The 23,985-nt window shown below is 38.8% G+C and overlaps 2 protein-coding genes across 5 annotated transcripts; one reads left to right on the top strand and one right to left on the bottom strand.

The window, feature by feature from the left end:
• The first annotated feature begins 988 nt into the window (after positions 1-988).
• On the top strand, positions 989-2,863 carry LOC121729243 (proteasome subunit beta type-6). The gene is made up of 4 exons (XM_042117696.1): positions 989-1,076; positions 1,269-1,540; positions 2,061-2,195; positions 2,554-2,863. The coding sequence occupies exons 2-4, from the start codon at positions 1,279-1,281 to the stop codon at positions 2,829-2,831; spliced, it is 675 nt and encodes a 224-aa protein (XP_041973630.1). The 5' UTR covers positions 989-1,076; positions 1,269-1,278; the 3' UTR covers positions 2,832-2,863.
• Positions 2,864-3,924: 1,061 nt separating this feature from the next.
• LOC121729233 (PHD finger protein 20-like) lies at positions 3,925-22,098 on the bottom strand. 4 transcript variants are annotated; one of them, XM_042117682.1, is made up of 17 exons: positions 21,910-22,098; positions 21,489-21,751; positions 20,505-20,882; positions 20,299-20,431; positions 15,975-16,201; positions 14,574-15,002; positions 13,505-13,731; positions 12,315-13,040; positions 12,022-12,116; positions 10,859-11,117; positions 10,446-10,560; positions 8,849-9,604; positions 7,717-7,868; positions 6,985-7,196; positions 6,030-6,337; positions 4,653-4,799; positions 3,925-4,130 (listed from the first exon to the last, which is right to left on the bottom strand). In XM_042117682.1, the coding sequence occupies exons 2-17, from the start codon at positions 21,718-21,720 to the stop codon at positions 4,003-4,005; spliced, it is 4,524 nt and encodes a 1,507-aa protein (XP_041973616.1). In that variant the 5' UTR covers positions 21,721-21,751; positions 21,910-22,098; the 3' UTR covers positions 3,925-4,002. The 4 variants fall into 4 exon arrangements, with proteins under 4 accessions (XP_041973616.1, XP_041973617.1, XP_041973618.1 ...); XM_042117683.1 differs by having other exon boundaries at positions 21,489-21,736; XM_042117684.1 differs by lacking the exon at positions 21,489-21,751.
• Between the last annotated feature and the right edge of the window lie 1,887 nt (positions 22,099-23,985).

Here is a 23,985-nt window from a genome sequence, read left to right as displayed (position 1 = left end):
TGATATAATAAAAACTTGTCAAACTCAAACTTGACAACTGAAAGAGTTTTGGCGGGCATGCCAGTTTCAAACTTCTTCTACTTTTTATTGTTGGTGTGGTTTTTATTATTTTTTCCCAAATTGTGGTTTTGAGTTTTTGATATTCATTATTGGTAAAATATTAGCCATTAAATATCCGTTATCTTGCACAAGTGCAGGTAAGATGTTGTCATAACCAAAATGTATAATTCCTGTGACATTTGGTGTGAATATCGGTAAAAAGGCTATTTCTTCCGTGAATTAAACTAAAACATCGATATAATAACTTTATTATCCTATTCATTGGAATATTATTGCGTTTTACATTCTTTTGCCCAGTTTTGTACCAATTATTGATGGTATTCCCTGGTATTACCGATAGTTGTCTACCCATACGCCATCTAGTTACTAAAATGGAAACTGTTTGACAATCAAATTAAAAAAATAGGAAAATCCCTCATTGTTGAGTTTTGTGGTTCCGCTAAATAATAAACCTTAAGAATGGTCAAAGAATGCCTCAAACACGTGGATTTAACAATACGTATACGTAAGTTTTGAACAACGTTTTTTGGGCTTTTTAATCGGTATTTTTGTAAGCTAATAAGATAATTTATAAGTTTATTAATCCCTTATTCGTGCTATATAAGGCATAAGTGCTAAAAATATCACATCAATTAATAATTGGGCTATAAAAATTGCATAGCTTTTTACGTGTGTTTAAGGATTCTCATCACTTGAACTATAGTTAATCGATATCATGAACTAATTGACTTCCTTTCCTATATCATAATGTGCTTCGAAATAATCGACAAATATAAATATTCAAGAAAATAAATGCACACTACTTGTATGAAAATAAGCACAAAATGGCCACGCGATGACAGACTACATAGCTATACTATAATACTTTATCTATGTGCTTACTGTCTGTGACTGTCAGCCGTGAGTCGTGACAGTTGATAGATGACTTTTGATTTTGAGTTTGACAGCGTCATCACCGCCGCTTTCGTGACTTTCAATTTTGTTTTCTGTTTGTGAAATAATTTGCTTAAAAACTTGTAAGTATCCTTTTAAAATATTATTTACTGATATTTTACTTTTCACCTTCTTTCGGCCCGTATATGGCAAACCATAGTTATCTGCAATTTAATGCACAAAACGACGATCGCCTTGTTTCATGTCCGAGCCTTTTATTTGAACTTCTTTTACACATCGTTTACGTCGTGATGCTGATGGTTTTAATGTTTCAGAGAATCCATAATGGCTGCGTCCGTGGTCGACACGTACTCCGATCCCAGCATGAGCTGGATGAACGCTCCCCACAGCACCGGCACTTCTATCATGGCGTGCGAGTACGACGGAGGAGTTGTCATCGGCGCCGACTCCAGGACGACTACAGGAGCCTACATCGCCAACAGAGTGACCGACAAGCTGACCAGAATCACCGAACACATCTACTGCTGTAGATCTGGTTCGGCCGCCGACACACAGGCCATTGCGGATATTGTTACATACCACCTTAGTGAGTATTAATGAGATATTACTTCCTTATAATGATATTAAATCTATGTTTTCCAAACAACTTTATATTGTAACATCTTAGAAGATAAAATAATATGATATAATCACAAGCTGTCCCGGCAAAGGTTGTTTTGCCATATAAAGTATTTTGCCCGTATTACTTGAATATGCATATAAAATTTGGTAAAAATCAGTAAAGCTGTTTCGGGGGAGTACAGTAACTAACATTGTGACACAAGAATTTTATATATAAGATATTATCTGGGGGCGCGGCAGTGCCCCCGCCAAGTCGAGCATTATAATATCTTCAAAGATGTTACAATATCATATTCTTCTCAACCCACAACAGAAATAGAGTGTGTCTTTCTCTGTGTTTCTGATCCATTGAACATCATTAGCTCGTTCAGTTCAGTTAAAGGTTTTTTTCAATTTGTTAAATATGTAAAACTTATTTTACTAGGATAATCACTTAGTTGTTTAAATGTTAAAGGACTACATTATCTTTGTCTTATATATTTCAGACTTCCATAAAATGGAACTAGGAGAGCCACCTCTAGTGCAGACTGCTGCGGCTATCTTCAGAGAGTTGTGCTACAACTACCGTGATTCTCTTGTAGCTGGTATACTTGTTGCTGGATGGGATAAGAAGAAAGGGGGTAAGGGTTATAAGTTATTACTTTTTATTACAATAAGTTATATTATATTATATAAGTTATATTATTATTACAGTTTGATGGATTAAGTGTCACATTTACACATGTGTAAATGTTACTGTATTATGATTCTGTTTTGTGCATAGAACAAAACAGAATCATAATTAAATATGTTATAATAATTTATAATCATACTCTTGAAAATTTTGTATTACTTACTTCCTTAAGCTCCTGACTAATATCCTCTAATTTACAACAACTTGGTAATATGAAGATTAACATTGAATATAGGGGTTACAAGTGTATTTATGTCCTGTACTATGTTTTGTCTTAACTTTAATATTATAATATATCATTTCAGGTCAAATTTATTCAGTACCAATTGGAGGAATGGTGCAGCGTCAAGCCGTGTCCATTGGAGGTTCGGGCTCCAGCTATGTTTACGGTTATGTTGACGCCAACTTCAAACCCAAAATGACAAAAGAAGAAGCCAAAAAGTTTGTGACCAACACTCTTACCCTGGCCATGTTGAGGGATGGTTCTTCGGGTGGTGTGGTTCGTCTCGGTGTGATATCTGAAGCTGGTGTGGAACGTTCCGTGATCCTGGGTGATCAGCTGCCTAAGTTTTATGAGGGTTAAGGTTCTTTTATTATAATACAATTTACTTTATATATTTGTATTTTTCTAACCATAAAAATATAACCTGACCATGAGCCGCGGATCCACCTCAGGGCACGCTGTGCACAACCACACGGTGCTCGGATTTATTTGTTTGACTACGTGGGTCAACGTTTCCACTGCAGCACGCTATACAAACACGTTACTCACGACTTTGTGCACAATTGCTGTTACATAGTTTACATCCTCTTAGCTTCCATTATCCCATGTACAGCATGCATAGTGTCTCCAGCGTTGAGCTGCGTGTGCACCATATTCGAGCAAGACATGTGAGTCAATTCATACATAACGTGTCTGTGGGTTGCCACTTGCCATGGACACAGTCACATGTATTTTCTTGCAAAGCGAAGCTTCACGCACGTGCATGGTCTCTCCGTGCGCTGCCGACTGCGGTGGATCCGCGCCTGTAAGGCTGGATTTATATTATGCGTTTGGATTTGGTCACTACACTGCTATATCACAAATGTAACAATTTATTGAAATAGCTGCTGGTTCGCCCAGCCATTTACGTACATTTGCTTGTCATCTCGCGGTGTAACTACTACCCGCCGAACCGCGCATACACGCCACCACATATAAACCCAGGCTCAGCGTAAGCAGGCCCCTGGACGATCAATTTTATTGTGCATTATCACGTATTGTTCAATATTATTGACCATCCTAATATTGAACGCGCCCGCCTTTCAATCTTATTGTCAAATAAACTGTTCAATAATATTATTGTCGGTTTAGGAGCTGCATAATGGACAGTGGCGTAACTATAACATCGTCACGTTAATAATAAAACAATGTATAAAAAAGAGCTTTACCCAAGCGTGTGGACGAATTGTGAGACTTGCTAAATGTCGCCACTGTCTCTTTATGGTCAGTACTCAATACTCACTATCGGTATTACGTATCGGTAATACATGTCTATTATAGTCTCTGGCTGTGTCTCTGGTAATACGTAACATATTTGACGGCTCGCGTCGAATAAGTAGTCCAATGTTCTTCAAATTACAAATTTTTAAATATTTAAGTACTTAAGAAAGATGCTTAAATAAGTACAAACATATTGTCAGCATAAATAACTTTAATAGGGTCAGAATATTTGTTGCTTAAATCAATATTTACAATATACAATGGTAGTAGCCTATGTGATAATCCCCAATTCCTCCATGGTATCCAGGTCTCGCATGAGCATCTGTATAGTCTGCTTTGTCCTGGGGAAGTAGTCTGCTGTTTCATCATCTTCAAACGATGGGTCTTGTGATTCCAGCTCTGCAATGCAAAGAGAATAAAATAAAAACAATTAATGTCTAGGGCCTAGGCCAACTATTTTTAAACAATGTTAAGATGTGAAAAATCTTTTTAAATATAAAAACCTACAAAAACTTTTCATGAGATATGAACAAGTGTAGCTGAAAATAAAGCCAGCGGTTTACTAAAATGGATACTTCAATAAATTTTTCAGGAAAGTATTGTTGTGAGTGTTGTCATAGATATTTTACTTTATCAAGTCGTTTATTACACACGCCAAAACAACCACCGTCCACCACTAACCTAACCACACCGTGCCGAATTTCCGCGGCTGAAATTCCGCATGATTACGTCAGCAATGTCAAACGCATACAATATAACTCGACGTAATCGGTAATTTAAAATACATAGCAGGCGTAATCCTGCCGAACTTCAGCCGCGTTTTTCGGCCTAGTGTGTTTAGACACTTATAGTCTCTTTACTCTATAGCTGTATCATGTAGCTGACAGTTTCTCATATTATTACTAAATCCACACAACGTACCCGCGACCTGCGCCTCTATAGAGTCTAGTCGCGCGTCGATGAGCGCCTGGCAGCGCGTGAGGTGGCGCAGCAGTCGCTCGCGGCACACGCCGTTGTCGATCGCCGCTTCCGGCTGCGGGATTATCATGCGACGCGGGCTCTCTTGCTCTGGAAGTGTAATATTAAAATGATGACATTGAAATAATTTAGTGAAATTAAACTGTTTTTTTTTTTATTTAGCTTGTATGGTTCCTTCCACTTGACACCACCAAAACGACACCGCCGCGCCGGTGGTGTCATATGGAATCTCTAGTCCATATGACACCAGTCACCACCCCAGTGATGTCAAGATATGACCATTTGAGTGACAGATAAATATAAACTTTACTGTTTGAACTTAATTGGAGATTTCATATCAACAACTAAGCAACTATGTATCACTAATAGTAGGTGGTGTCGTTTCGATGGTGTCAAGTGGAATGATCGGCTTGTATGATAAATAAAGTATATTACAAACATTGTTCAGATGACAAAATAAGAAATTAGAAATGAAACAAAGAAGATTATGTTTACTATTGTTACTTAGCCACTACGTAGCCTTTTGTGTTTTACAAAACAAAATTTCAAAAGTAATCATTATACAAATAATTTAAATGCCTCTGAGTTCAGACATATGATTTAGGACCGTATAAAAGAAGCGCTCTTGGTGCTAGATTATGCTCAAGTGTCAATCTTGAGATCATCTTAATCTTGAGTCAAGATCACTTTTTGGATTCATTATTATTGAATAGTAGGACATGAGAGTAGTTTATTAGCCCTTAGCCAACGATATCAAAATACTTAGATACGACGTATGCCGTCAAAACTGTAGCAATGTTTTTGCATGCAAAATGTGTATCGAGAAAATATTGTCGTACTTTTTTGTCTTACAGTAGTTGCATATACTACTTTCTCTTTCGCTCATTTTACGCTTTAATCGAATCGAGAAAATATTGTCGTCCTTTTTTGTCTTACAGCAATAGCATATACTACTTTCTCTTTCGCTCATTTTACGCTTCGCTTTGATTTATCTCTTCAAATGGAAGACAATAATTTAAATATTAATAAAATCTTAGTAATTACGTGTGAAATATTACACCTTTGGCTTTATTTGTATTCCTTGTGTTGTTACTGCACTGTCGGAAGGCACACGACGGCATTCTGGAGCGAAATGTAGCGAAAAACAACGCGGTAATTAATTAATTTAACACGTCCGGCTGTCACCGCGTCATAAGGCACACTGCTCTCAGATGAGTGAGCTCACTCATTTCGAGGGTGACACATTTTTGTACTGACGATTGTATGGAATGCCTTTTCTAACGTTCTAATTCTATGCCCTTAGCAGTAAATTAAATTTACCTTGTACACTCTTAGCCAGGCGTTCCAAATCGGACGTACTTATGGGCAGATCTAGCGAGGTTCCGCCGGGGCTAGACAGCGCATTCGCGAGGCTCAGCAGCGAGTCCTTATGATCGTCATCCGGAAGGGATCTCAAGTCGAGATGCAAGTCCCTCATATCATCCTTCACCGGCAGATTCTCCTTGCCGATGTTGTTGATGATGATGTTGAGGTCCGAGTAGTCAGAGTTGAGTCGCTCCTGTGTCATGGAAATCTCCGCCGCCTCCCAGTCCTTGGCCCACAGATACAACTTAGGGTGGTTCTTCTTGCTGAAAAACGTAATAACATTAATTAGTTTGCGGCACCGTGTCGCGGTGCGGCGCCGTACCTACCGTAACACGGTGACGGCGACGCGCCGTGTCTGATGGGGACGCGGCCTTAGTCTTTGCCACTTTTCACCGTGAAGACAGCACTAATAGCTTAGCGATATAAAATATAATTCGCTATACTAATAGCATAGCATAGCGAAGCAACTTTAACTAATTCAATGTTATACTGAAATGAAATGATATCAAATATGTATTTCTAAATAGGTTTACGTTAACACTTTTAGAATGTCTACATGAGGCCTACCACCGGTTCGGAACTAATACTTTTTGTTAACATGCTCACGGTAAGTAACCAAAACTCACACTCAAGGCTCTGGTAAAGCACTTCACTGATAAAGTCACTTTATTAGTCAAGGTACTATCAGAGAAGTATATTCATATAGTTCAGACATCTGGATATTTTTGCATTCGCGGACGTCCGAAATGAACCGTGCACATTGTTAAGCCGCATCCATCATTATGGATGCGTCCGATAATAATTTGTTTCTAGCTTTATCAATCATCTCATATTGAATTGACATAGTCCGATCAAAATATGACGTAAGTCTATCAACTGCCTATGAACCAATTTATCTGATAGTACTTACGTGGCCACATAGTATTTAACGCGTAGTGCGTGCAGCGCGTCCTGAACTCGCAGTAAATTCCCAGACAGCTCGTGAGATCGTCGCAGGCTGTCCGACGCCCGCGCGCCCGGCAGCAGACCCTCGTACAGCCGGTCCTGGTCGTGCAGGAACCGCGCGGAGCGACGACCCCGCTTCGGGTTGAGGCAGATGCTGCACGTGTACTTCTCAGGCACCTGTAGGTGTGTAGAAAACATTTGAAACATATTTTGTGCTGCAGAGGGCGGCGTCGACGCTACATAGTTGCACAAGACTAAGGCTGTGTCATGTGTGTATGACAACGTGAGGCAACGTCGAATGGCTGCAGTCTTAAGGTACAATGCATCACGATCGATCGCGGCCGCGCGCGGCCTACGACTGTCGTCGGCCGCTCGCGAGTCGCGACAATAGTCAGTGTACGAAAATGTATGGCACCGCTTCCGAGGCCCGCGACAGACGCGCGCGGCCGTGTCTTGAAGTTATAATATAACTTCAACACCACCGCGCGCGGCCCGCGACATGCCTCCTCTACATATCGACGGATGCGTCGGCAGATTGTATCTGCGGATGCGTCCGCTGAGGTGTAGAGGGTGGTTTGTGCTTGTCTGTGGTAAACCTGGTCTGGTCTGTGGTACTTAGCATTAAGGACACAATATAATGTAACATTTCATAGGGGAACACGAGATAGGTGTGTAAGTGATTATAAGCTGCTCAAACCTCGGCCTCGCGTTGTATGTTGTGGCAGAGCGCGTGCTGCCAGCACAGGCACAGCTCGCACTGCACCATGAGCCCGTCCTCTTCGCGGAAGCCGCAATGGCAGTTTATGATCTCTTCGCGCTTCATACGCTCCAACTTGATCCTTTCACCCGCTGCAACACATTCATATTATAATTGTACTCCAGTGACTATAATAATTGTATTGGAACGAAGTTCCTTATCGCGCGTTGCGAAAGAGCCAAGGGGGCTAGACGGAAAAGTCGTAACGACACTTTTTCACCGACACTAATTACTTTAGTACCTGCGAAGTAGAGGCAGGGGGCGTTGCTGTGGCGATGACGTCAACTGGCGGGAAATTTAAAATTCTACCATTCCTCTATGGCGGGAAATTTGTATTTTTTTAGCTGGGTGGGGTGGCGGTATTTCGTTCCATCCGGGTGTCCCTTGAAACCTCTCAAGTTTTAATTTTAAGACCAATTTGTATTCATTTTCTAGTTCATAAATAAACATTTATGATTACACATAATAAATGTATGCTCATGCTATTTGAGATTTTTAGCATTATTTATCAATTATTAATTATATTTTGACACCTAAAAATATGTTTATAAATAATAAAGGGAATGACGTCAAAATGTCAGCTCTATCGTGGGCTAGATTTTCAATTGTTATGTGGCAGCTGGCTGCCGCTTGGGGATTCATGGGTTGATACGTACAGTGCTCCCAAAGTGATAATGCGCATAGAAATTTTTGAAATTTTTCGGCAACGGTCGTATTTCCCGAGCGTCGGAAGACGTCGCTGCAAGCGCTGTTTTAAACTTAACTTTAAGAAAAACAGCGTAGCCTGACGTTGCTTGGACGTTACCATGGTAACGCCGCGATGGCTACCCGGTGAGTTATAGCACTTATTGACGGAACGGCGACAGCGGACAGCCACCAGCTATAATTATGATATTTACTTCTATTTCCTTTGAACAAGGTGCAAAATGCAAGTGCATTGTTTGGGGCACGTTTCATAGATTCGGGTGTTTTCGTGGTTACGATAATTAGCGAAGACTTCCATGCGCACTATTAATTTGGGAGTACTGTAAAAGGAAATGGTTTTGTGGTCTTACATTTACTTTATACTTACTTTCAGTATACATATACATGTTCGCATCCTTATTTTCCACATTGTCAAATATGGACTGATCGGTCTCTGCTGGTTTGTCCATGATTTTGGAATCCGGTGTAGCTGACCCTGGACAGCTGGACCGGGTGTCGAAGTCTGAAGCAGCAAACGACTCATCTTCCTCCATCTTAGGCGTTCGCTTCTCCTTGATCAAATCTGCAGGTTTAGTCACCGTGTGTGTAGTTATGGCCTCTTCGAAGTCCAACTGTCGAGGTATGTCCGGCAACGTAATTTTTACATCATCAAACTCGACTACTGTATCTACGGCCTCGGGCTCTGGTCTTCGAACGGGGAGTAGAACTTTGGGTCGTTTGACTGGCTTGTTCCCTTGTAGGCTCTGACGTAGTTTGGGCGAGTCCAGAGATCTAGGGATCAACCTGGGTGCCTTTGGACTGTCATCTTTGGGTTCGAGCGAAAGCGTACCCTGTACTTCCAATTTGGGTTCCTCGGGCCGCTTAAGCTTCGGCAACTTGGCTTTGATAATTTTAGGTGTAGGCACTTGCCTTTTCTTTTGTTGCTCCTTGCTAACCGACTTGGAACGAGCGTAGGCCAAATCTAGAACTTTCGGCGTCACTCCAAGCATTTTCCGGAGGTCTCTGTGGTAATGTTTTATATGCATTTTGATGAGAGTGTTATTTCTGAACGCTTTGAAACAACCTTCCGCAGGACATCGAAGTAAGTTATCGACTACTTGAACTTTTAAAGATCCGACAAACACTGAAATAGAACAAAAATCACATTTAAATGTGGAGTGGTCCAAATATATTTACCCCCTTACTATAGTTTGTGCGTTCTAAGATGATATGGGTGACAGTTTTCATGTTCCTTGCTACGGGTTTTTTTTACAAGAAAAAAAAATCAAAATGTAATAAATTATATTCCATCTACAAAAACAAATGTTTCCTATAATTGTAAATGAATAAAAATGAAAAGATGCTAAATGCTAACTTATTAATAAAAATTATAAATAATAACTGTGAAATAGGAGTATAAAATTATTGTTACGAAAACATTTGAAAAATGTCATATGCATGAAATGGAACTTATGTCAAAAGAGATTGACTCTGTTGAATCGAAATCAAATCGATAAAAAAGGGCGGCCATCTTAAATAGCCGACACCACTGAAATGTCAGTACGAAATCGATAATTTCGATTGCAATTCCTTTACGATGTGATTCGATATTTTTAAACTATCGATTAATTTTTGTTAGGTAACTTCCCTACTATTGTCAATTATAATGTGTCACGCATATCATCATAAAACGCACAAACTATAATAAAACATTGTATAAGCTTTGAATAGTTATACAGTGTTTTGTTCCTGTCACACAAGTGACATTTTTAATTGGATTGAAGAAGACAAAACACTGTATAACTATTCAAAGCTTATACAGCGTTTATTAGTAAGGGGGTTAATGTCTTGGATAGATGATACAAAACATGAACAAAATAATTGTAGTGCCCTGTGCCGCCTATATGATTAAATGTAGATTTTCTGTTTTGTTGTCATAAAATTATTTATGTTTATAAGTTAAGAATTTCATATTTATGTCTTACCATAGCCATCTTCCAATTCTGTGTTATAAAGTGACATATCTGTTGGTTCTGCTAGATTTTCTATAGGATCATTATCTGTTGCAATACTGTATGCTGAATTAGATTTTTTGAATTTCTGAAAATATCATAATATTGATAATAATAATATTCATAAGACAAATATCTTTGATGAAATATATTGTAAAAAAGTAATATTACTCATTATAAAATTTAGGCATAAAACTCTTGTATCGTGTAGTAATAATCACAATTATTTTAAATGCCTTGCTTGTGTGAATTTTTAATTTTTTACTTTTTAATATTATATTATGTACTTAACTTTTAATGGCTTTCTACAAGCCATTAAAAGTTAACAGTACAAGATAAGGACATAATTTAATTGCGCAGTATTCTTTTCGGGTATATCTACTTACGATCTTCAATTTCCTCTTCTTTTCTTTCCTATCTTTCTTCACTATACTCTTCCTTTTGACTAGAGGTGACATGTTAGTAATTATTCCGGTGGGCGGCGCCGTCTCTTCGCCGGTCGTCTTATACCAGCCCATTCGTCTGGCCAGTTTAAGATGTACTCCGAAGTCAAGCAGCGCATTTTCATACCGTTTTAGCGACTCACCGTGATTTTCCAGAAAATTACGCATATCAGTTTTCGTGTGAAACCGTCGATTGTCAGGGCTAAAACAGAAATAAAAACGATTAGTTTTAGCAATTTTAAAATTGCGCTATTAAAAATAAATAATACTAATATTATAAATGCGAAAGTGTGTCTGCCTATCTGCAGAGTAGACAGAATTATAGAGTATACCGACTTAGAACTGATGTTGAAATTTTTAAATTTGACGTATTATGACGAAAATCGTCGCTAGGGTTGTTAAATTGTTACCTACGAATTTAAAACTATGACATATTCGCTGGAAGTGTTCCTCTTTGGTCGTATTGTTGTTTGTGTTTTGGCAAATGCGATTAAAATTGACAGAATCCAATTTTGAAATCTTTATTTTAAATATTTAAAAATAAATTATATCAGCCAGCGCGAGGCACATTCCGTTCATAATCCTAGTGAAACCCAACGAATTTGACAGATATTGAAACCTGTCCGTTTCTTTGCAGTCGAACTACTGGTAGTTATGTCTATTGTGCTATCTGTCTGTTACCTCTTCAAGCCTGCTTCACGATTTTGCTGAAATTTGGTATGGAGATACTTTGAGCCCCGGGAAAGGACACCGGATACTTTTTATCCCGGAAAAATGTACAGTTCCGGCGCGACAAACGAACTTTGGCGCAACGGAGTGAGGGGCGTCATCTTGTCTTGAATAAATTATAACGTATTAACAAATATTTTACGAGATGTTGCATGTTCAATGAGTGTTTAAATGCTTTATCACGCGGGAACCATGCACCGTAAACTTTTCGTCACATATAATCTATACCAAGTTTAATCAAGGTCCGTTCAACGGTAAACCATTGAACCGACTTTGATTAAATTAGGTAAAGATTATAGCTTATGATAGATAATTGACAGACAGACTTTTCTGACGTTTGTCTTGATAAAAATTGCAACAACAAAAACAAAGCTTACCCAACTAACACCACATCCCATTTGCCAGCAGACTGGCCGAGGCTTCTTCTCACCATGTGCTTAGTCCATCCTTCTGGTAACCTCTTATCTTCCACCTGAAATATTGAAATATATTTTTTTATACATATTTTCTAAATAGGTGATAGAATTTTATAGTGAGTAGTATAATTATAAGTAGACTACTGTAAGCAGTTGGACCACCTATTTTTGAATATTTTTCCTTGCAATGTATATTTAACGATTAATAATGTTAGTTTTACTAAAATTCTACTTTATTTATTCAATTTAATTACCTGCACACTTCGTCGTGGCAAGCCGGGCTTATTATTACTATCCACGGGCGTGTCACTTCCCATTTCACTGACAGTCCCCACAGGTTGCCCGTTCACCCACTTGCAGCACCACTCCCCTGGCAAGAGGAAACTCTCTGGCATTTCCTGATTCTTGGCCGCTAGCTCCTCCGTCTTCTTCAACATGGCTAGTCGCATTTCTTCAATCTGCCTCTTCATATCTTGCAGCTCGTTCTTAACTTTTTCCACTTGCTTCTTAACTTTCTTCTCCTGTAACAATCTCAATTTCTTGCTCTTTTTTATCTTCGATAGCTTTTTCTTTGGTTTGTCTTCTGAATCTTCTTTGGTTTTTAACTCTTCTTTCACAACTTCTTTTAAAGTTGATGCTTTAACTTCATCTTTATTTTCTTTCGCCGTTTCTTCTGTATTGACTATATTTTCTACATGTTCTTCTTTCATATCTAACTCTGTATTAACCAGTAATTCTGAATTAACCACCTCATTCTTAACTGGCTCTTCTTTTACAATTTCCGGTTTTGTATTGTGATCTTTGACAATAAGTTTGGTAATTTCAAGTTTCAATTGGGGCTTTGGTGAATCAACCTTTTTAATTTCCGTTAAACCATCTTCTAGTTTGTTTATAGCTTCTTTTATCTTATCAAGAACTTCTTCATGCTTGTGTTCGTCAGGTTTATCAAATTTCACTAGTTTAGCTTCTTCTTCACTGACCTGGAACAGTTATATTTATGTATGGTTTACAAATGATTTACAAAGGATGATAACATCACGCTAAGCCCGGGCGCGCAGTAGCGGCCAGGTCGCGGCGGCCATCGAAAGTATGGTGTGGCCGCAGGTCGCGTTGCCGCCAGGTGCACGTGATCTATGGCGGTTTGATACTAAGGTATCTATCTCGATGGCCGCCGCGACCTGGCCGCTGCGGCTTGGCTGCTAGTGCGCGCCAGGGCTAAGACTAATAGGAGCGAAGAAATAGAGGAAAATGTGGAAAAAAACGGGGGAAATTATTTGAAAGGGCTTATCTCACGAACTACTAGAGCAATTTTTCTGTTATTTGGGTCAGATAAGAAGTAAAGGATCATAGGCTGTTTTTTGGGGAGTAATTTGGGGAGTGAAATATCTAATTTACGCGGGCGAAGCCGCACGGAACGTCTAGTGTATTATAAATATTAACTTACTGTCTCCATTGACATATTATTTTCAGTGGTCTGGGGGTCTGAAAGATCAGAACTATCCTGTTCAGGCATATCAACTATTGCAATTTTACTTTCATCCTTAGACATTTTCTCAGTGACCTTTGGTTCATTCTCCTTTTCTGTACTATTGATTGTGTTTAGTTTATTGCCACTAATTTTATCAGCTGCTTCGCTTTGCTCGACAGTACCAATGATTGAAGCCACTGCCTCTAAAATATTTAAAAATATATTTACAAACATGTCTATATAACGAAAATAAAAGTTGATTTTAAATTTTGTTAGACTGGATTGCACCAACTAACTTTAAATGTAACTTTAACTGTAACTTTAACTTTGACTACAGTGCAAAATGTCAAATCTTTGAGTAAAGTTAAAAATGACGCCATCAAGACGCCATATTTAACTATAACCATAGAGCTCGACAAGGTTTTAAATGCATGTGGCGAAAAAAGGAACTAACGCTGTCATCATACAAAAACCGCAATTTTTGACAGTTCTCCTTTACCAGCAGCGCCCCCGCCCACGCGCATGTATAACCTTGTTGGATCAGCTGTCATCTGTCAATTTCTCCGGGCAAAGTTAAGGGTAAAGTTAAAGTTAAATTTACCTTAACTATAACTATAACTTTAACTTTAAGTTTACCCACGCCTCTGGTGCAACCCAGTCTCAGTCTCGCTAGAACTCGAGAATGGTACCCATTTGGCTAACTTTAGTTTTAAAATATTCTTTGAAGGGAAGGTTTATATAAGTAGGAAGGTACAAAGTTCACTGGGTCATCTAGTTTCACTGCTAATGCTTATAATTAGGGCCCGGATTTATATGTATGATGATATGATATGATATGATATCGATATATTTTTATTATTGAGTGACATCTCTAGTAAATTCCGCCATTTTTAGTTTACAAATTTTGAAGGCAGGCATCTTTCGTGACCATTTTGTGTCCATATAGCTTCTTATGTCGATGGCATTTACAGATAAATCCGGACCCTACTTATAATGAGCATGATATTATGAGTATATACAAAAATTTAAGGAGCATAACACAAACCTGGCACACTCTTCGATACGTCTTGTTTTTTACGATTGTGAGGCCTCTTCTTTTTTTCTGTAACAGGCTTCACCGGTTTTACAGTTTGTACTGGTTTTTCCATCTTTTTCTTCTTTTGCCCGATGTTAAATATTTCTTTAATATTTAATTTTCGTTTCATCTCACGACGCTCCTTTTTAGACCCTAAATAATCGCGAGCTGGGTCGAAGAGATGGGTATGGTAAGGAGGTAAGGCAGCTGATGTCATTCCCGTCCCAGTACTTGGCCCGACTCCCTCCAAAATCGGTGAATGTGCCGGACTCGCAGTGGGATGGACTGATGTATCAATACTCAGATTATCCGATATCTTCCCAGTATCCTTCAATTTGTACAATCTTGATGTGGAACATTTCCATGCAAATCCATCATCAAATACTATTTCATATGAACCTAAAGTTTTATGAAAATGTTAAAAGATTAGTTTTAGTTAGGGGGTATTACATTATCATTTATATTGGATCATTTCTATGATCATATATAGGATCCAATATATATGATCATTTGATCATATCTGCATATTACATTACCATATTTCATTGATCCTATTTTACGTCATATGTGGTTTCAATAGCCAAATGCCAATGGAGAGCGCTAACGCTGACAGGGGAGTTTACGTCAGGGTTACTAGATCTCAGAGAATTCGATGTGTCAAAAGACATCGTCATTTTTAATATGGCTTGTTTTTTGTTATTTCAGCAAGATTATCCAAGTATATAATTCGAAAAATAATTACATTACATTATTTGAAACATATTAACGAACAAGAAATTAAAAACTCTTTTTTATATTAAATAACTGGCAACACCTATTTCTATGACCGTATTGGATCTAATCTCTCAGCAAATGTCAAAAATCTATGATCAAGGAAGAAATTAATCATATGTCTATATTACATTATCCAATATTATTGACTCAATGATCTCGGATCCAATATATATGATAATCTAATATCCCCCTTATACATGGTAAAGATAACAGACATAGATCAAGATAGATACCGCATTTCGCTCCATTTGTATAAAAACGAGCGTGCCACTTTTTTCCTGACTACTGTGACATACCGATGATAAGAAACGTGTCCATTATCTAGACCAACATTTCTATTTGAATTTCTACAGCTCAACACAGCACTTTTAGACATTTAGGCATTTTTAAAATTCCGATTGACGTCCAATTTCGATAGCAGACTAAAGAACACTTTCGAAAGACGGGCATTGCTCGTCGTTTGGGAACGCGATATGGGACGTGAAGTACATATACATGCGGTATCTATCTTGATCTATGTCTGTGGTAAAGATGGTAAATAACTTTTCTTTTTCTTTCTCAAAAATCTAAATATTCAAAGCTGCTTTGTACACTTACCATTCTCCATTACTTGTTTTATAGTGGCAACAAAGCGCCGATTGTCCCTCCACCGTGCCAGGCATCTTTCCCCAATAGCAAATGTTGGTTTTAATTTATCTTCTGGCATTTCTTCTTTGGTGATTTTCTCTGCGATGTGAGAAACAGGTGTAGTTTGTGGTCGGACAATAGATTTTACACTAAATGGTCTCAGTCTAGAGCTGCTCACACTGATCCACTCATCAGGCCTAAAAATAATAAATTTGTTTCATCATTAGCAAGTTTTCTTCCAAAGATAACCAAAATTTACTCACAATAATTTATATATATTAATTAATTAAAAATAATTAGCTTTTTATACATCATATTATAACATTGTTTTATAACCTGTATATTATAACCTGTAAAGATGCAATTTTAATACATACATAAGTTCTATGTACTCTTTTATTTTAGGTGTTCTGTATTGAAATTTGAAAATAATGTTAGAATTGTAAAATTCCATTGAATGACCATTGACTTAATTGGCGCTCTAATTCTATATTCAAAATTTGAAAATATATATATTTTTTTTATTATTTATTAAATAAAAATAAAGTAATATAAATTATAAACATACCTCCTATTAAATTTATATCATAAAATGAATAAAATAAATGTGAACTTTTATGTGCAAACACAGTAAACATTTATAATAACTAACAAAGTTACCATGACAACACCACCATCATGACATAATTACCTTTTTTTTTTTAATTAACAGATAACTGCATGTACACAAAAGCATTGCATAATGCATTTCAAGCAATAATAATTTTTAATTTTTTACAGCATGAATTTAATAAATTTCTTTCTGTTTCTTTTTCATAAAAATGCAATCTTTTAAAATATGTAGTATAATTTATACAAAGTCTATACAATTTTGTTTTCACTATTGAATCAATTGCGATGAAATGATTCAGGATTTAATCTTAAACAAGGAGATTCATTCATTCCAGGTCTATAGGGGACACAAGCGCAAAAAAGAAGTATAGGTCTACCAGGATCTGATGGCAAATTTGGATGGCAGATTTTCAAAAAATATCCTTGATCATTGGATAAATTTTTATATTTGCATGTTTCACACACAGAATCAGCCACTATAAGAAAAAATAATCGGCCAAGTGCGAGTTGGACTCGCGCACGTTGGGTTCCGTACCATTATAGACCAAAATTAGGCAAAAATTGTGTTTTTTGTATGGGAGCCCCCTTTAATTTTATATATTATTTTAATATTATTATTAAATATTAAAGTACACATATAATTAAGGACTTTGAGAAATTCGAGTACCTACCTGTTGTCATTATTGATATAGAGCAAAGGCCAAAAAAATCATGTTTGTTGTATGAGAGCCCCCCTTAAATATCAATTTTATTTTGTTTTTAGTAGGTATTTGTTGTTATAGCGGCAACAGATCTACACAATCTGCGAAAATTTGGAGCACCTGCAAGCTGCTTCAGATTTTGTGCAGCAGCAGATCCCATCCGCAGAGATCATAATACTTGGCGACTTTAATGCCCACCACGCCGACTGGCTCAATTCCAGTAAAACTGATCACGCGGGGAGATCTGTCTGTAACTTTGCCCTTGCGAACGACTTGACACAACTGGTTACTACGCCTACGCGAATCCCAGATGTGGATGGTCAGAATCCTTCCTTGTTGGACCTCCTACTGACTTCAAATCCTGACGGCTACCAAATATCCGTAACCGCACCACTTGGTTCATCGGATCATTGCCTTGTTAGGAGTTCTGTGCCACTTACAACGGTGTTAAGACAGCGCGCTGTTAAATACCGTCGTGTGTGGCACTACAAGTCAGCAGACTGGGATGGGATGCGGTCGTTTTTTGCATCCTATCCTTGGGAGCACGTGTGCTTCTCGCCGGATGGTCCCGACAACACTGCCAACTCTGTTGCCGATGTGGTGATGCAGGGGATGGAACTTTTCATTCCGACCACTGTAGTGCCAACTGGCGGCAGATTTCGTCCCTGGTTTGGTTCATCCCCCAAAAAAGCTTCTCGCCGGAAGCTTACCAATCCTGTGTCAACGCAGTGTCTGCTCGGGATTTAAATACCAGCATATATAAAAAGGAGTACAACCTTGCCTCTAGGTCCCTCAAGAAAGAGATTACTCGGGCAAAGCAACAGCACGTCAATAGAATTGGCAAGAAACTTGAGTGCCTCCCCTCGGGAACCCGTGCATTCTGGTCTCTGGCCGAAGCTATTGAAGGAAATTTCTGCAAGCCAACCCTACCATCCCTACACGTAGGAAATGGATCGTTGGCCCAGGACGCAAAGGACAAAGCCGATCTTCTGGGCAAGCTCTTTGCGTCAAACTCGACCCTGGATGACGGGGGCAGAAACCGCCGACCATACCGCGATGCACGAGCATCATGTCGGATATTCGGTTTCATCAGCGCTCAGTGCGAAAAGCCCTCTGTTCCCTTGATATCCAAAAGTCGAGTGGGCCTGACGGAATCCCGCCTATTGTGTTGAAAAAGTGTGCTCCAGAGTTGGCTTCAGTCTTGGCGCGTCTTTTTCGGCTCTCCTATTCCACTGGCATCGTCCCGGCTTCCTGGAACAGCCTTGGTGCACCCGATCCCCAAAAAAGGTGACCGCTCAAATCCTTCCAACTACAGACCAATCGCTATAACCTCTCTCTTCTCGAAAATAATGGAATCCATTATCAATAGCCAGCTTCTTCGATACTTGGACGGCCAGGGATTGCTAAGCGACAAACAATACGGTAAGGGTCGCTCGGCTGGTGATCTCTTGGCATACCTGACTCATGGTTGGGCTCAGGCAATTGAGTCGAAGGGAGAGGCATTGGCTGTTAGTTTGGATATTGCGAAGGCCTTTGATCGGGTTTGGCATAAAGCGCTGCTATCAAAGCTTCCATCATATGGGCTGCCCGAGAAATTATGTAAGTGGGTCACTAGTTTCTTAGCAGACAGAAGCATAAAGGTCGTAGTTGACGGCGAATGCTCGGAAACTCAGTCTGTTAATGCTAGTGTCCCTCAGGGCTGTGTACTATCGCCTACTCTATTCATACTGCATATCAATGACATGTTACAAACCAATGGCATTTAGTGCTATGCGGATGATAGTACAGGTGATGCTGTATATACCAGCTCCCCTAATATTTCTCGGCAAAATGTCACTGAGAGTCGAAACGAACTTGTGTCTAAGGTGGAGAATTCATTGGAGAAGGTCTCTGAATAGGGTAGACGTAACTTAGTCCAATTCAACCCCACCAAGACACAAGTGTGCGCGTTCACCACTAAAAAGTCACCAATGGTCGTTTATCCTCGTTTCGAGGGCACATCTTTAACCATCTCCCCTAGCATTGAGATACTTGGCGTCAACATATCGAGCGAAGTCCAGTTCCGATATCATCTTGAGGGTAAGGCCAAATTAGCCTCGAAGAAGCTTGGTGTTCTTAACAGAGCGAGACAGTACTTCAGTCCAGACCAACGCCTACAACTCTACAAGGCGCAGGTTCGGCCTCATATGGAATATTGTTCTCATCTCTGGGCAGGGGCGCCAAAATACCAACTGCTCCCTCTGGATCGTATCCAACGAAGGGCTGCTCGAATTGTTGACTGCCATAGTGTTTCAAACAGCTTGGACCCCCTGGAATTACGCCAAGATGTAGCTTCACTCTGCATCCTCTATCGGTTGTATCACGGGGAGTGCTCTGAGAAATTGTTCGGAATCATACCACCTGCAACTTTTCGCTATCGTCCCACGCGAAAAACATACCATCCTCATCACCTTGATGAGTGGCAGTCTTCCACAGTGCGTTTTTCGCGTAACTTTCTGCCGCGCACTGTAAAACTCTGGAATGAACTGTCACCAGCAGTATTTCCGGACCGATACGACCTGCAAACCTTCAAGAAAAGAGCGTATTCCCTCTTAAAAGGCCGGCAACGCACCTGCAGCTCTCCTGATGTTGCTAGTGTCCATGGGCGACGGTAGTTGCTTACCATCAGGTGACCCGTTTGCTCGTTTGCCCCCTTATTTAATAAAAAAATAATTTTTTTTTTTTAAAAATTCAGAATTCTAGCTATAGCGGTTTTTGAGTTACAGCCTGGAGACAGACGGACACACGAACAGACATTGAAGTCTCAGTAATAGGGTCCCGATTTTACCCTTTGGGTAAGGAACCCTAAAAAAGGATCAAATGTTTTATTTCAATTACCCTGGTATTGCTAGAGTCAATTTCATTTCTCACTTTTTGCCATCAGATCCTGGTAGACCTATACTAGCTAAATCTAGAAGAAGAATAGAAGAGAAAAAACTTACTTGTTAGCAAGACTATCATAGTGAACCAAAACTTCCATTTCATCACAATCAACTTCTAATATTTCTGCGGCATTCCATACATTGGCATAGTCTCTGGCTTCTACCTTAGACCCCACCGATAAAGCTACACTTCCTGCAAGATAATTTTAATTAGTATTTTATAGAATAATAATATTATAATATAATAATATAATTTTTGTATGTACCTTTATCCCCAGAGGTAGGGCTCGGTTTTGGGGTTGTCTTTATTTCTTTCTTGGCCTCGATCTTATTTTCTGTCTCACTCATCAACATATCTAGGACACTACTTGCTGATTTCACATCGGCTTTCACTGCATCTTTAGATGCACTCCCCTCCCCTCCCCTTGAAATATTTTTTGACTGAGAATCATTACATTTTACATTATTTTGATTTTTCTCATCCTTTTCTTTGTCCTGTTGTTCCATGAACTTCATTATAGTGTCAATATTTTCTTCTGACTCCTTACTACTACCAGAAGAATTGTGTGTGTTGCTTGATTCTTCGTCTTTTTGCTCTGTATCTGCCATTTTGTGTGTCCAAGTAAATATAGAAGGTATAGAATCTGAAAAACATGGTTAAAATATATGAAAAGTTGCAACAGAAAATTTGTTTGGTCTCAATGCTCTGAGTATACTAAGTATGTGAACTCTAAAGAATCGGGGAGTAAGGATCACACAACTTTGGTGAACTTTGAAAAAATATTTACTACATCAACTATAGCAAAACTTATCACAATGTGAACACAAATCTACAACATCCCCAGGGGCGTAGCCACACTGGGGCAAGCTGGGGAGCTTACCCCACCCTGGCTCTGACCTATAAGGTGCCTAACTAAACAGAAAAATCTTTTCAACTAACTACAACCATAATAAGGCTTTAAATGAATGTGGCGAAAAAAAGGAACTAACAAAGCCATTATACAAAAACGTCATTTTTGACAGTTCTCCTTTACCAGCAGCGCTCCCGCCGCTTTGGTAGGTTGACTGCTGCCCCACCCTGAGCCCAAGCCTGGCTACACCCATGATGAACATACCTAACAAAACTCAAATCAGACATGATACTAGAAAAGTATAAATTTACAGAACACTTAACCATAAAATAATGAAGTAAAAGAAAATAGTAAAAGCCAAAATCAAAACTACTATGATTGCATTCCCAGACTGGGTACCTGATTTTAGTACATATTTTGAATCCTGATAGACTTTAAAATCGTTTTTTCGAAAGTGTCTGGAGCAAACAAACGAGGGAGCATTGCTACAAGGTGTATGGTGGGTAACTTCAAGCCATGATCTGTGTAACTTGAAGTCTTTGGGGAACTTATGAAAGGTTACACCTACATCTTCCGACCGGGATGCCGACGATTCACATTTTTCAACGCAACATGTTTTTATACGCATCATAAGCGCTAGGCTCGCTCTGCTGAATATATCACTATTTTAATGGAAATATTAGTTTTCGCTACAAGTTGTTAGTTTGAGTTTCACTACAAATGAATTGAATTGTAAGCCCAAATTTCTTATGAAATATTGTGTTTTTCACACGAATAAAGGAATCATACACATATATTATAAATAAACAAATAGACTAACCTGAAAATGGCGTAATATCCAGTTGTAAAACGATGTTTTTGATAACTGTTATTCACAATACATAATGACGATCGTCGATATTCTAAATTCACATAATTTTTCCCACATATTATTTCAATAAAAATACATAAAAACTCAATAAATGTCTAATTTCATAACAAAGAATCAGTTGCGTTCCGCAATGCAGACTTTTTTTTTGTTTTTTTTTTTGTTCTTTTTTTCAGTTTTCACAGATAATATATTTTTTTGTCTCGAATCCATTTTGTCTATGGACTATGGTCTATGGTCATTGGATCATGGACGCCATGGAATGGACCATGGTCCATGATCCACCGTCCAAGTAGTGACCAGTGACGGGTGACCATAGTCACTGGTCACTTACTCACTGCTCTGTGCTCAGAGGCTCAGTACCCAGGAGTCTTTCATGGGTCTTCCGTGATGACTGATGAGTGATCCGTCTTGCATCGATCGGAGAGGGACTCAGGGAGTCAGGACAAATTATTATTGTCACTGCGTAGTGCGAGCACAGATCAATCCACAGAGGAAATTCGTGGCACCAACCCCAACTATATCGTTCAATTTATGAGCAGTATTGGGTTGGGGAGGATACTCTAGTGCGAAGGAGTCACAAATTCACAATAGATCCTCATGGGTCGCAGTGACGTCAGGGCTACAGCGACCTGCCTTCTTTAAAAAAATATATAAAAAAGAGTTGCGTGCGAATGTGCGTGCGAGTTGCGACATTCGATTGAAATCGATTCTGTTTAGGACTTTAAAATCACAGACTATATACCTACTATGTTAAAAATGTACAATGTCAATGTCAGATACATATACTAGTAATCTGTGGTCAAAAACTTTCTAATTTTGTGACCATCTTGAATATATAAGTCATAGACATAATATATACCTACAGTATATATTATGTCTATGACTAGCTGACCCGACAGACGTTGTCCTGTCTTGACGATTTAACCATGATTAAAATGAGTATAGCTCCATGCCAAATTTCATCAAAATAGATTAAATGGTTTAGGTGAAAATCATAGTTATCATCATAGTAAACTCACAGAAAACCGGCGTGAAACAGCGCTTGCGCTGTGTTTCGCCGAGTGAGTGAGTTTACCGGAGGCCCAATCCCCTTACCCCTACCCTATTCCCTTCCCTACCCTCAACTATTCCCTTCCCAATTCCCAAATTATCTATTTGTTGACTTCTGTTGTTCGCTCGACGATTCTGCATTGCCAACCGAGCTGTTTCACGGGCTGCTTCACTTTGCTCTCGTGATTGAGAAGCACGAAGTCGAGCCATACTATTGCGGCGCTGTTCACGTGCAATTTCTTGTTCTTCTTCAGTCCTTTCATTTGCAGTATTTTGTATTCTTCTTGCATTACGGCTTTGTCGGGAAAGATTCGATCGTCTTGGTCGCGGCATTATTAATTAAACTTCACTTCACTTCAATCCACTTGTTAATTATTTATTTAATAGAAATAGTTTTAATATTGATTTCTTACAAATATCAAATTGTCATCCATACGTCATTACATAGCTGTCATTTTACGTCAATTACATAGCTGTCATTTTCGTTTTGTTATTCCAAGTCTGATTCTTTTTTGTTATACCACGTTTTATAGTGACTGACGTTTCATGTCAGGTCACACAGGAACGCTGTCGAACGGGATAAAAAGTATCCTATGTCCGTCTCCTGGCTCTAAGCTACCTCCCTACCAATTTTCAGCCAAATCTGTTCTGCCGTTCTTGAGTTATAAGTGGTGTAACTAACACGACTTTCTTTTATTTATATAGATATAAGTAGAGTCTGGCTAGCGAAAGATGAGACTGGCTTTTTATTCCAAAACTGGTTATGGTAACACTGTCATTAACGTCAGTGTCACCTATAGCATCTGTTGTTTGATTTCTGTGGTTTACGTGATTTTCCAATTTAAACGTGACGAAAACTTTGAAAAGAGATTTTCGAAAACTGCTTTTAGCTATGATTAGTAAATACGAACAAAAAAGAAGTGTAAAAGATGCAACTTTTAAACAAAAACAAGATTGTTTACATGAAATACCCCA

This window comes from Aricia agestis, chromosome 8 (genome assembly GCF_905147365.1).
Source record: "Aricia agestis chromosome 8, ilAriAges1.1, whole genome shotgun sequence".
Classification (NCBI taxonomy): domain Eukaryota; kingdom Metazoa; phylum Arthropoda; class Insecta; order Lepidoptera; family Lycaenidae; genus Aricia; species Aricia agestis.
This window is presented reverse-complemented; position numbering and strand designations above follow the sequence as displayed.